We start from the raw sequence: 14,890 nt of genomic DNA, 5'->3' as shown, positions 1-14,890 counted from the left end.
GTGTAATATTCTTGGACCACTTTTTCCCCTCAGAACTTAATAGATATTGTTCCATTGTCTTTTAGCACTACTAGTTGATGTAAAGAAGTCTGAGGAAAGCCTAAAATTTACCACTTAGTCACAGATTGGCTTTTTTTCTGCTTGAATATCTTAAAGTTTAAAACTTAGTAAGGCTATGATTTGGTATTAAGGAATCTGTATCAAAATTTCCCTGGTATATGGTATTATACTTTCAATCTGAAGGTTCAGTTATTTTTTTCTTTTACAAGAAATTATTATTATATTAATATTATGTCTTTTTATTCATCTTCAGTTATCATTCTTTGGATTCCCCTTTTCAAGTATAGCAATGAACAATTCTTGAGTATTTTTTTCCCTATTAGCTTCTGTAATTCCTTTAATCTTTGTCTTTTTCATCTTAGTTCACTGGACTTTATATTAGCAAAATCTCCTTTATTTTCAAACTCCCTGAATCATAGTTAGTGCCAACTACTAACAGCACAGTAGTTCAACTTTTGTGGTTACAGTGAGATGTGCGGTATCTGTAAGACCAATTTCTCATTACCTGTGGAACTCTAGCTTTTTATTCCTCAAATATTTAAGTGCTGGCAACTCTATAAACTTTACATTTTAGTGTCTAGACATTTAATTCTTTGTGTTTTAATGGCAGGCTAGGCACTATCACCTGCGTATTTTTATCATGCATCATTGGCCAAAACTCTTTGCCAGAAACTGAAATAAATATTAGAAGTAGAGGTTGTGTGGAGTCAGTATGTCAGGTTGCTGAACACATATAGCTCAGTATCTGTGAGAGCTCTTTTTGGATGGGTGTGTTAATGTTCACTGGTGGAGGACACAGTGTAAGGTCTGTCACACTTTGTGTGGAACGTGGAAAAAATAGTGAGTTGATGTTTCGCTTTATTTAGAGCCGATTTAAAATTAAAGAAATGGGACTGGGCAGCTGTTTTTAAATGGGCTCATTGAATGCATTTGATTTTTTCACCACTTTTTTATAACCTGAAGGAATTATGGGAAGGGCGAGGCAGAGACAAAGGGCATTGCCAACGGTGACAGTTTGCATGCAGTTACGGTTTGAATACCTGGATTCTACCCTCTCCTGAGATCTTTTTACAAGTCCTGCCAAGATTAACTGCTCCTGTTTGAAGGCCATATCGTAGTCCTCAGAGGGAGGCACTTTCAGATTGAAGATGAGTTCTCCAAACCAGCGCAAAGCCCTAAGACTTCACTTCCTTCAGGAGCAGGCAGCTTAATCAACTTGCTGTTTTACCCGGTTCTCCTCTGCCACCACTTCTCGGGAAGATCTGTCAAATAGCAAAGTTGATTCTTTCCCACCTTAATGGAACTGATAGATATCACTGAGTTAAGCAGCCACATCTGCTGTACTTATTTTCCTCTTTGATCATATTAGGAGATCAAACTCCTTTAGACATTATGGTCTGTTTGTGTCTCACTGAATGTTTGCCAATAAGTTTAAATGCCTGTATCAAAAAAATTAAATTAAATTAAAAATTGGCCATAGTAGGTATGTTTCATCCAGATACAATCTAACTAAAGACTTTGAAAACATTTTTCATCATTGTAGTAGGAGATCCAACAAAATTATCAAAATAGCAATGCGCAGAAAGAATTCCCTTCTGTCACCCTTCCCTGAGTAAAGCATAGGAACAACAGGTGGATGGATTATATAGGTCTTGCTTCTAAGAGAGTTAACCTATTACTTTGTAAGATATTGTTGTCTCTGTGAGCAACTTGAGAGTAGGAATCTGATGTTTTATCCTTGCATCTCAGTGCCTGACCGTGTACATATAGTGGGTGGTCAGCATTTTGGATTGAACACTTGAGATTCTAGATTCTCTGTTACATTATTTTACAGACCAGCATATAAGGGAGAGCCTGGGATTGAAACATGTTTGGGAAAGGAACTTGTTTTTACTCTGAGGTCAGAAATCTCCATGGCTGAGTACTTTAGATAAAGAAGCTCCCTTTTCTGTATTTGCCCAGCCTGGGCCGGACCCAGGCAAATGTCACACAATCTACATTTAAACATTCTTTTCTTTTCTAAAATGTTTATGTTTCCTGGGGGCACATCTAAAAGATGCAAAGTATTAGCTGTATATGTATTCTTTTAAGAAAAAGAAAAAAAAAACACATGTAATTTTCACATGCAAGTTATTTTCAGCAGGCAGTTCCTTTCCTGAAGCACAAAAGGCTACATATAAAAACAAACAAGAGAGAATGTGCTGTTTTAATAAATGGGTCCTTAGAGATGGATTTTAAAACATGGTTTTTGTTTCCTGATCTAGCTTTTACCCTATCACTTCGTAACACTTAGAGAAATCCTGAAATAAATCAGAGACATTCTCACAGTTTTTAAGGCTGACAGTTTAATTTTTTTCCTGTTTTGTCTATTGCTGTGGCCAATTTAATTAGGTCATACCCATGTGAAAAATTACTTGTTCAAGAAAAATTTTGGATGTGTGTGTGTGTTTTCAGGAAGATTTATTTCTGCTAACGTTTATATCATCATTTGCATGTGAAACTAATTCACTTACCTACATAACTTAAAATACTAATGTTGCTCAAAAACAAACAAAACAACCCTAATTCAAAAGGAAACATGTTTCTGTTAGTAACTTTATATTGTGGTTAAGGTAATTATACTTAAAAATATTTTTAGCAGGTGAACCACTGATCTTAAAACATATCTGTTAATTATACAGATTGGATACCAACTCTGGAAGGGGGAGAAAGACCTAATTTATGGCAGTATTCTAGAAATGGCAACATAGCTCACATGCTAGCATGCCCATCATGCAGACTGTTTTCAAATTTCATTTTATTAAAAATTCATTGTCATTCTTATGCCTTGAGTATTTTCTAACAGACACTTTGCTATTTATACCAGCAGATACAAGTTTCAAGCCCACAAGTATATTATTTGCATTATTGCTTCCATACTCCTAGAAATGTCATGAACCATGTGAGAATGCAAGCTTCACAAAACGAAGAAACTTACTCGTATTTCATGAAAAATGTTAACATTAACTCCTTTTCTTCTTTAATAAGTTTGCTTTCATTTTTGTGGATTAATGTAAGAATTTTCATAACTAAGGAGATTCTAATTTGCTTCCAAAACTTAAACACCAAGATTAACAGATACAAAAGCCACAATTTAACATATTTTATTGGCCGAGAATAAAGGTCAAAATTACCAAGCATTATAGAAGCACCATTAGAAGTATACAGTAGATCCCTTGTAGAAATCATGAAGGACAGCCAGTGTAGGCCATGTCTGGAACACAAATGCAAAATCTGAGTTGCTCTCTGTGACGGAAGCAGAGCAATTGTCAAGAGCTTGACTAGGTTGCAAAAGAATTTAAAGGGCCAGCAGATCTTTAAGAACTCACAAGATAGCTTTGTTGTCTCCTGGAACGTTCGCTGAGAAGCAAGGCACGCTAAATACCAAGCAATTCACAGAATTCCTGAGTCCCTACCCAGTGATGCTGTTTTCAAATGAAATAAGTCAGTGAGCTGTATAAACAAAATCAGAAGGCTCAATTAGTACTGCCCTTCTGGAAGTCTACCTCACTTCAACCATTTTGCTAGAAAAAAAATGAGAACAAGTGAGATCCATGGGAAAAGAGTAATTTTCGGGAAGGCAAGAGGTTTGCTTTCTATAACAAAAAGCTACACGGCTAATCAGATATGCGTCTGCAGTTTGTTTTCACATATTTGTAGGGCTAGATTTCAGAGTCACTTGTGTTTTAATCAATAAAAAAAATGTGGTTTTTTTTTTGTTTGTTTGTTTTTTGTTTTTAGTGAGGGGGCACTTTTCCCAAATAACACTGGAAAACTTTTTTGTGACATCCAGAAATTTACAGTGGCCCCTTGCTAGCCTTGTAACATGTTCTGTAATTCCCAGCTTCAGGTAGAATTTGAATGCTTGTAGAAAATCCAGCTATGCTTACAACCACCTTTATTTTTCAGCTGCGGTAGCCGGATTTCCTTTAACAAACTAGTGTTATTTTCTTTTGCAGGGACTTTATGTTTTTGTGGTTTATTTCATTCTGCACAACCAGACGTGCTGCCCTATGAAGGCCAGCTACACAGTGGAAATGAATGGACACCCTGGGCCCAGCACAGCCTTCTTCACACCAGGGAGTGGCATGCCTCCTGCTGGAGGGGAAATCAGCAAGTCCACGCAGAACCTTATCAGTGCTATGGAGGAGGTGCCTGCTCTTGCCTTTGCTCTTGCACTTGCTCACGTTCTCCCCTCCCTGCCTGCCTCCCCTTCCCTCCTCCTTTCTCCCTTCCGTACCCATCTCCCCCTCTCTTCCCACCTCTCCCTCTTTCTCTCTCCCTCCCCCTTTCCCTGTCCACCTCCACCTCAAGATGATTGCAGGTTAAAAGGTACTATGTGACTTTTAAATCCCTCTCCTGGGAACAGCCTCTGATCAGTGGTATTTGATTGGCTTACTGTGGTATCATGCCTGTTACCTAATTCTCTTTTTCCCTGCCCTGTGAGCTAAACTAACCAGCGATTTGTACTGGGAAGTCAGAACATAATTTGTCGTCTCTTTCTTCAAAATCTTCCTAATTTAAAATGGCAGTGACTGGATGTGCTTTGGAAATGTTTTTTTTTAAATACTGTTCTTCCTAAAAATACGTCCTTCACTCTCTTTCTTCACCCATCCCAGCTCATTACTTGGATCCCAGCAAATACTCAGTGAAAAGAAAGGAGGCTAAAACTCTTTTTAAGTACCAGAAAATATTTTAGGGCAAAAGCTTGGAAGAGGGCTTCAGCAGCACTGCTAGAAAAATCTATCCAGGATGTCCTCTGTGAGATCCACCTCCCACTGTTCTTTGCATTCTGTCCTCATCATTTTGCTTTCCTTTGTCTAAATCACATTGCCACCAATCTGTCAGTAATGCTGCTCATAGCACTGGGACCAATGCTCAAAGTTTAAACTTACATGAAGACATTTGTCCAGGAAGAGATAGTATGCAGGTCCCTGACCATTTCTACAGTGCCAGAAGAATGCTTGCTTATTGCTCCTTACATAACTCACATTGCTGTCTTTGTATTAAAGAGCCAAGGACAATGGCACCTGGGTGGTGGCCAGTTAAGCATCGGACTCTTGTTTTAGGCTCAGGTCATGATCTCAAGGTTCCTGAGTTTGGTTCCTGAGTTCGAACCCCATGTTGGACTCTGTGCTGACAGCACAGAGTCTGCTTGAGATTCTCTCTCTCTCCTTCTCTTGCTGCCCATCTCCTGCTTGTGCTGTTTCTGTCTCTCTCAAAATAAGTAAATAAACATTTTAAAAAAGGAAAACCAAGGGACACAGTATTTGTGTTTGCATCCTGAAATCTGGCAAGAAATCAAAGTGCATCTGTCTGAAAAGGTAATCGTTTATTGATAGGTAAGTAGGTAAATAGGTAGGTAGGTAGGTATGTAGATAGATAATCTACCTGCTCAGTGATATTTTTTGTCTCCCATGTTAAATGTTGAAAGGAATTTTATTCATGTCAGGTTAAAATTAAAATAGGTAAGTGATCACAAGTATATTTAAGAATTGGGATATATCTTTAGTACCCTTAAATGTTTAGAAATCTAGTGCCATTTCTATATCCCCAAAGTGGTTAAAATGGAATTGTTTTCACATTGTAGTTGGTACCAATAGAAATGGATACTTTTTTTTAATTTTTTTTTTAATGTTTATTTATTTTTGAGACATAGAGAGACAGAGCATGTAAGGGGGAGGGTCAGACAGAGAGGGAGACACAGAATCGGAAGCAGGCTCCAGGCTCTGAGCTGTCAGCACAGAGCCAGGCGCGGGGCTCGAACTCACGGACCGCGAGATCATGACCTGAGCCGAAGTCGGACGCTTAACCGACTGAGCCACCCAGGCGCCCCAGAAATGGATACTTTTAGAACCAACGATTCAGGAGTGAATCTTTAAAAAAAAAAAAAATGTTTTTTTGTCTTTTTGATTGTTTATCCAATCTAGCATTTGTCTAGATCTGAGCTATACAATACAATAGCCATTAGCCATGTGTGGCTATTTAAATTCAAACTAAGTAAAATTAAACAGCATTAAAAGTTCAGTTTGTCACTCACCCTGGCCACATTCAAGTGCCCAGTAGCCACATGTTCCGTGGCTGCCGCAAAGGAGAGCACAGATTTAAGATATCCGTGTCATCACAGAAAGCTCTGCTGAGCGGTGTGGCTCTTGATGGTCAACTTCTTACTGAAATATTTTAAGGCTTAATCTTCTCTCACATTATTCCTACAGTCCTCAGGTCACTTTTCTCAGCAGGAGGCTTCCCTGTAGTCTCTCAGAAAACCCTGTGTCGGGAGGGAACAGCTGTGACAATTCAGTTCCTGGGCCTGAGCCACTACTTGAATGTTCATGTAGGGTGTTGCACAATGGCACACCCTTCAAGTGTGTCCTGCCTTCCTCAGAAGCTCAGAATTGGCCTTGATCCAGCTGTCAGTGAGGGACTGTCAGCAACATTCTAGAAAGCCACGCAGAGAAGGGAAAGCATTAGGCAAGGAAGGATTAAGGGGTTGTTTATCAGTGACCAAGAGGGAAGTGAATACATTTAATCATTTTAGGTTAGAACTATCTTTTTAATCATTTAATCCAATGATTATGTGAAGATTTATTTTGTAACTGGAAGTTTCTACCTTTTACTCCCCTTAGGCTATTTTGTTCACCAGTCCATTAACTGCCCCCAGTTCTTATGTTCTTAACAGTTTCCTTCCCATACATCCTACAAAAAAATAAAACATGTTGTTTGGGTTTAAAAAATAATTTTCTTTCCCCACACATGACCACATAGAAATCTACAAGTAATTCTAACAGAGAAGTTGTTGAGAAACACCAGATTAGGTTGTCTCTAAGGACAAAAGGTAAAATTAAAGAGGTCTTCTTCTAAACAGTTCAGCAGTCCCTTCACTTGATGTTTGTAATAAGAATGTGAAGATAAATTATTCATGTAGATATCAGAGTAACTATGTAGGTGTTGATATTATTGTTTCCTTTTCTCCCCACCCTACACCAAAAAGGTGCCACCTGATTGGGAGAGAGCATCCTTCCAACAAGCCAGTCAGGCCAGCCCTGACCTGAAGCCAAGTCCGCAGAATGGCACCACATTTCCTTCCTCTGGAGGATATGGCCAGGGGTCACTAATAGCTGATGAGGAGTCCCAGGAGTTTGATGACTTGATATTTGCATTAAAAACTGGTATGTATGAACCCACAAACCACATTAGAAGTAGGCACTCTTGCTATGCTACAACTTATATCCTCTTCCCATGAAGTGCACATCCTGATTCTCATGACCCATTCCTAATCCTAGCCAAACTTTAGGATATTTTGTTCTTGGCACCAACTATAACACAATCTAAAAATAATTTATAATTTGCTTTTAAGAAAAAGGCATACTCTAAATGTAAATGTCTCTGTCCTGGAATCTTGATGTAACACCAAGATACCATTGAAACAATCTCAGTGTTGTAAGACAATCTGGTAGGGATCTCACTCAGAGGGTTTTTCCTCTGACCTGCCACAGAGACCTAGAGTGTCTTTGAAGCAAAGAATTTCAAAGGCAGTATCATGGGCGGCATGTAGTTCTTTCGTTTTCCAAGCACCATAACATATTGTATCTCACTGGCTCCTCCTACATGTTCAACCCCACTCAGCCTGTGACCCCAATAGATAGTTGTTTTCAAATCAAATATACGGGTTTTTTCCTTTCCTTTAAACATTTTTTTTTTTAATTATTAAGTAAACTCTACCCCAACGTGGGGCTTGAACTTAAGACCCTGAGATCAAAAGTCCCATGCTGTCGACTGAGCCAGGTAGGTGCCCCTGCATTTTTTTTTTTTTCCTCAGAAAGATCTTGAACTGCCAGTGTTATAAAAATTTCAGTGAAATTTTCATTTCTAGATGTGCAAGCAAGCAAGAAGATACGTCCATGCTCAGATGAGCCTATTAAAATAATTATTCCAAGTATATTTTACTATATATATATATATATATATATATATATATATATATATATATATATATATATATATATGCCTATATTAAGCATAGTGCTTGGAGGGGCACCTGGGTGGCTCAGGCAGTTAAGGGTTCGACTTCAGCTCAGGTCATGATCTTGCAGTTTGTGGGTTCGAGCCCCACATCAGGCTCTGTGCTGACAGCTCAGAGCCTGGAGTCTGCTTCAGATTCTGTGTCTCCCTCTCTCTATGCCTCTCCCCTGCTTGCTCTCTGTGTCTCTCTCGAAAACAAATAAACATCAAAAAAAAATTAAAGAAAAAAGAATAGTGTTTGGAAAATGAATACTTTCCAATATTCATATCCAACAATATTATTGGAAAAATGAATGAATGAAAGAAAAATGAAACTTAAGAGTTTGCTTGGAGGAATAGACATTCACACAAATGTGATATAAGGAAGAGTAAATAAGTAGTGAAAAGAAATATTAATTATTGAAGAGATCAAGGAAATCTTTTTAAATGTTCTCAATTGTATCTTGAAAAATATGTAGGTTTTAAATAGGTGAAGGGTGGAGGAAAGGCACTGCAGACTGAGGGAGTAGAATGAGCCATGCCTTGGGGCTTACAGGTGCTCAGTTTATAGGTGCCTGGGGAGAAGAGACCCTGCCTGCAGCATGGCCAGGGTGGAAGGTGAGTGCATCCAGGCAGAAGCACGAAGGCCTGAAACCTGCATGGTTTATAATTTACTGTAGTTTCCCAACTGGGTTTCAGCGAACAACCTCCTTGAGATATTTATAGCCCTCCTCAATGGGAGGATCCCCTGACTGAGTCTATTTGGGAAACTGCAAAGATTCACAATTCAATTAGCATTTTAGCAGCTCTGAAAAGTCCTAGAGTAAAGAAACCCACTTCACTTAATTTAACCTGGTGTTTCCGGAACACATTTAGTAATAGATTCATTTTGTGGGAGCAGAACACTTGCTGGTATTTTACATAATGTTAAAATGCTGCTCAGATTCCATGTTAAGGAGTGGGATTTTTATAGAACCTAGTGAGCCATGGAGGTTTTTGAGGAGAGGAATGGCATGTTCCCACTGGTTTTTGAGGCAAAATAACTCTTACAAAAGTATGAAGAGTAAATTTAGAAGCAAAGCCAGAAAGGCTGGGAGATTGTTGCAATTGTCCAAGGGAATGGGGTTTGGGTCCCAGATTTAGGAAGTGGAAATAAGAAAGAGAAGATGAGCACAAGAGGAAGGCTGAGCGAACACTCAGAGGACAGTCAGTAAAGGCTTCTGCTTCTCACTTCAGAGGCTGAGGAATCATGTAAAGAGCATTTGTTCATTGATTTGTTTGCAGCGAGAAACTGGTGAGTTCAGATTCGGACTTATTGGTTATTAGGCCTGGTGGATCTTAAACATTCAGGCTTGAAGGATCTTAAGCTGAGGGTTTAGGATTGAAGGTATTGGTTTGAAATGCATCCATGTGGAAACTGTATTTGAAGCTGCGGGGATGGACAAGTTTGATCTTGGGAGAATGAAGGAGAGAGAGAAGAAGAAAAGAGGTGAGGAAGGGAAAGAAGAAGAACATCCTAGATAATATCTGCCTTTCAAGAGTGAATAGAAGAGGGTCCCACAAAGGAAACTGCAGTGTGCTGAGAAGGAAGTAAAGAGACAAGAAAGTTTTATGAAGGAGGTAATGAACAACTGCCCAAAATGCTCACTAGCATTAGGACTAGAAAGGGGCTTTCAGATTACTAATAATTCTCAGGGAAGATTATGTCCCCAGCACTACAAAGTGGTCAGTTGTTATTATGACACTGAAAACATAAAATGAATTCTTGCAGGATAATTAAATTAGATGTGGGTCCTATATATATAACAAGTATTAAATGCATTCAGTTCAGGAATGTATGGAATGACTTGCTTACTTATAGATGAGTTTAGCATTCTTTGGAGCTCATTAAACTTGTTAGGAAATAAATACTTAAAAAGACCAAAATAGCAGTCTGTAACATTGGATCCCTCTGTTTTCAGAAAAGCACCACCCCCTAGACGCTTCATCGTAGAATATGGTCAAATCAGAGGAGCAGTCCATATACCATTCCACCTACAGCTGAATTTACAGTTGATGCATAGGCTGGATTTGGCCCACCAGAGGGTTTTGTTTGATTCTCATAGTGTTGTAACATTTTTTTAAGTACATATTTAAGAATTTAGAGAAATTCCAGGGTGCCTGGCTGATTCAGTCAGACTATGCAACCCTTGATCTTGGGGTCATGATTTCAAGCTCCATGTTGGGTATAGAGATTACTTGCAAACAAAAATCTTAAAGAAAAAAAATTTAGAGGTGTCCCATAAAACCCCACAATTTCTTTTTTTGAAAAATCTAGCAACAGAGTGCTTAAAGTCTAGCACAATCCTAAAATCTCCTTGATTAGAGTTGTGTAATGGCTGCCCCTTTAGACAGAGCATGAGATCTTTGATTTGTCCAGTGCTCACTAGACCTGGGTCACTGGTCTAAGCTATCCCACCTGGTCTCTGTGACATTTGAGTTCATAAACCTTAATGTATCACAGGTCCACTTTAACCATGGCTCACTCCAGCTCTGATACTGGGCATAGTGGGTCTTCTAAGCCTTTTTCATTTAAACCACTAAACAACTTTGAAAAGCTATCTAACCCTTTGCATATATTTTAATAAAAATGTAAAGGTTTTCATAAGTTGAAATAGGATCAAATAATGTAATTTCCACTGTATTATAAGTTTAAAATGAAAATTTTACATTATTCTTTTAAACTATTTCATAGGAATCTAAATATCATAGCAACTAGATACCCATTGTTATTCATTCCATTTTTAAAATATAGGAGTAGACTTTTTTCTTAGAGTTGGAAATTTTACATAATTGTCTTTTCTCCTTGAACTTGTATTTCCACTCCACTCCCACCACAGAATTTTATCCTAATGTAATATATTTTGTGCTTGAAATTCATTTAATCTTCACTTACTCATACTTCTCTCTCACAAAACATGTATATAAATTGAAATTTAAAATTATTCTGTGGCCATAAGGCTATATATAAAGTGTCCAAATTTTCTTTTATTATCATTATAGTTATTATTAATCTACAGTTGAGTAAGTCAGCACTGATTTTAAAATATTAAATGTTTTGATAAGTAATTATCAAAAACTCATGAGAAGAGTGCACCTTGGGACGCCTGGCTGCCTCAGTCAGATCTCATGGCCTTAAATTCAAGCCCCACCTTGGATACATAAATAAACTTAAAAAAAAACTTAAATAAGTAAACTTTAAAAAAAAAAAGGAGTGCACATAGAAGTTAAAGATCTGGGAATACATTTTCTTAAACCTGTCCTTCTCATACCACCCTAGACCCTTTGAAAAGCCATGTACCAAAGGTAAAGGAATCCCAATGCTTCAGATGCTTTGTAAAGGACATCAGAGGCACTGACCTGGAACATTGTATAGTATTAGATTATGAGGTGAGTGACCAGATTTTTATGTTGATCCAAAAATGACAAGATTCTAGAATATGTCAGGCTTGGAACATATTAGGCTTAGAAACAGGGTCTTTCTTCACTGAAGACTCCTCCCAGAGAGACTAATCTGATTCCTTATCATCCCTCATCTCTTAGCTTCCTGGCTTTACCCAGGCCAAGGACACAAATGTCATGGTAAACATTTCTTTATTGAAAACTTCAAATGATTTCTTTTTCAGTCAGAAGAAAATAAATAACAAGTCCTTGAATAGAAACAAAAACATTCAGAATCAAGGCCCAAATGCTCAAACTGCTCTAAGAACTCATTAATAAATTTCTCTTTCAGCTATAATCCATAAAATCACAATGACTTATTTAACTTCAAAAACTTCTAGAGACCAGTGTGCTAAATAAAGTTAAGTGGGCATCAAAATGGAAGAGCAGAATTTGGAAAGCTAGAAGATTGAGGGAGAATGACCTTTGTATTACTGTCACATTTGAAAAATCCACAGAAAATAGGAATGTGCCTTGGGGTCAGAGAGCCCAGTGTTGGCAACCTAGTTCTGCAGTCCGCTATCTGTGTGATTTTCAGCAAGTGACTCAAGCTTTCAGTTTCCTCATTTAGCTAATAAGAGTTATTATAAGTAGTTGGTAAGTTTTCCTGGGGTTTAGAGATTGTTAGTGTAAAGAATCTATCAGTAGCTGGCAGTCTAAGTTCAGTAGCACATTGTATAAATTATTTGTTTGGTTCAGCTCATTGTTATGCTTAAAAACAATTTTCTTTTATTAAATTTTTTTGAACATTTATTTATTTTTGAAAGACAGAGAAGGAGTGGGAGAGGGGCAGAGAGAAAGGGAGATACAGAATCTGAAGCAGGCTTCAGGCTCTGAGCCGTCAACACAGAGCCCAACACCAGGCACAAACTCCCGAACCATGAGATCATGACCTGAGCCGAAGTTAGACACTTAACTGACTGAGTCACCCAGGTGCCCCTTTTTCAGTTTATTTATTTATTTTGAGAGAGACAGAGACAGTGCAAGTGGGGGAGGGGCAGAGAGAAAGGGGGAGAGAGAGAATCCCAAGCAAGCCCCACACCTTAATCACAGATATTCGAGGCTTGAAACCAGGAACTTAGAGATCATGATCTGAGCCAAAACCAAGAGCCGGCAGCTAAACCTACTGAGCCACCCAGGTGCCCCTAAAAACAATTTTACATATCCATACTGTGTTCTGAAACACCCGGGTGTTCATTGCATCATGACTATTAAGTGAGGTAGGAATGGGGGTGGCTTGAATATGTGCGGAGAAGGTTTAAAATGTGTTCTAGACCAGGCACAAAGTAGCACAATTAGAACTGCCACCAAAAAGACAGTATGGTATAGAAGAAAACACCTTATATTTGGGGTCAGAAGACCATTGGACATCTTCAGTCTGGGATTTCCCTGCTATGTGACATGAGCAAGTCAGTCAACACCCTGATCTCCACTCAATCCCTGCATCTGTAAAACAAGACTAATAATCATCCTTTCCTAACTAAACTGTATTGAAATGTTGAAGAAAGGAGAGGCACTAGATGAATGTAAAATATTACAACTAGTTTCTTTGATATTACCTATTCTACCATAGGGAAAGGTGACTATTACCACAGTTAGTGGATTTTTCTTGAATTTCTGGCTTAAAATTTAAGCAGAAAAATTCCTTTCAGAAAATCCTGATACTCACTGCAAAACACCCTCCCAGACTACTTATGCATTACAAAGAGCCCAGAAGCCCGGGGCTATGCTCCCAGTCTGTCATGTTATTACTGTGTGTAATATGGGCCCTTTCTGAGTCTCAGTGAGGGATTAAGAATTGAGTAATATGCATTTATTTCAGCTTGGGAGAAACTGAGGAGGAGGATGAGCTGGGTCATGTAGATGTGGTGATTCAAGGGGAGACTCTATCTACAACTTCCTGACGTTTCACAGGGCTCTGGGCTACAAACAAGATGGTGACAGCCATTACTTTGAAAGCTACGCCCCATGTTAAACCTCCCAGCCCAGTCCCCTCTGTTCCTTGCTGTCTGCTCAGCAGGCTTTCGGTACAGAACTTCTCTCTGGTGTGCTTTGTAAATATGCTGGGCAAACACTTCTGTATTCCTAAGGAGATTTGGAGCAGGCCAGCACAAAGTCAGTGGGAGCTCATACTAGTTTGTTCATTAAGCCCCACTCTGCCCTGATGGTAATCATGGTGTCCTCTCCTTCTCTGTAGTTGATCTCCTATTGGGCAACTTTGTTATTTAGCCCTTTTGTTCCTCCTTACCTGAGGCTGCTACTGGCCTCAGGGCCTCAGTTACCTTCTCCTTATAGAGTGGCCAAGGTCTTCCAATCCACTCAGGTTCTTCCAAGTGGGACAGTTCCCCTGCTCCCCTGGCAGAGAAGCATGGACCTTTTATCCTCCTTCTAAGACATAATAGCCGATTCAAATATTACCTCAGGGGCCAAGCAGATACTGTAGATGACGCAAGAAGACCAGATGAGAAAACAGTGGCAAACCGGAGGGTAGTGCCAGATCCATGTTTTTGCTCCTTTTTTTTTTTCCATTCCAAAAATGCAGGCCTAGTGCTGCCCTCTGCTTTTTCAAGAGAAACCAAAAATCTGATTTTTTTTTTCACATTAAATGTGTTCGTTTTGGCAACTAAATTTCTAAAAATGTTGTCATTGGCAATATTTTAGTTAATAACTTCCAAGAGTGCATGGGTGTTTGTTATACATTTTGCTCCATGACTTACATATACATTATCTGGAGAGATACCACATAATTTATTATCCAAACCTGGGCAGTTTAAGAGAAAAAAGGGTATGTGATTCAGATTTTTTCAGGTATAAACTAGGACTTTTCTTTTCAAATATTGCATTCTCTACCTCCCTGTTTTGAAGGAAGGTGAAAGAGCTATCTGTGGAAGGGTGGGGGAATGGGCCTTGATGGATGGGCAGGAAGATACTCAGGCTGGAATTAATGGGCACATGAAGGACGAGACAAGAGACCTGATTACGTTGAGAAAGCTTTCCAATAGGCAAATGTTGAAGTATGTCTATTTGGTAGGGTAGAGCCAGATTAGGAAGTGTCCTGAAAGCCAATGCAGACGGTTCCAGACTTGATGTGTTACTGACGCATCAGCAAGAAGAGGGCAGTGAAATGTAGAAAGGATCAGAGGAACAGAACGGGCAATAAGGCTGGAAGAAACATTGTTGAGAACTAGAACGCAGAGCATAGCTTATTAATACATTCAGCAAACATTCACTGAACACCCACAGTGTGCTGAGCACTGTCCTGTGAGTTAGAAGGTTCAAAGATATGAGGGATATGATGCAATGAGGGAGT

At 38.9% G+C, this 14,890-nt stretch overlaps 1 protein-coding gene across 7 annotated transcripts in view; it reads left to right on the top strand.

Moving 5' to 3' along the window:
- ADGRV1 (adhesion G protein-coupled receptor V1) overlaps positions 1–14,890 on the top strand; it is a 590,892-nt gene that overhangs the window by 574,357 nt on the left and 1,645 nt on the right. For all 7 annotated transcript variants that reach the window (XM_053907199.1, XM_053907200.1, XM_053907201.1 and 4 more), the window contains 2 exons: positions 4,059–4,250; positions 7,091–7,268. In XM_053907199.1, coding sequence (XP_053763174.1) covers positions 4,059–4,250; positions 7,091–7,268 — 370 coding nt within the window. The remainder of the gene's footprint in view (positions 1–4,058; positions 4,251–7,090; positions 7,269–14,890) is intronic.

The sequence above is a fragment of the Panthera pardus genome, unplaced genomic scaffold, assembly GCF_024362965.1.
Source record: "Panthera pardus isolate Hobbes unplaced genomic scaffold, ASM2436296v1 HiC_scaffold_2, whole genome shotgun sequence".
Taxonomy (NCBI): domain Eukaryota; kingdom Metazoa; phylum Chordata; class Mammalia; order Carnivora; family Felidae; genus Panthera; species Panthera pardus.
This window is presented reverse-complemented; position numbering and strand designations above follow the sequence as displayed.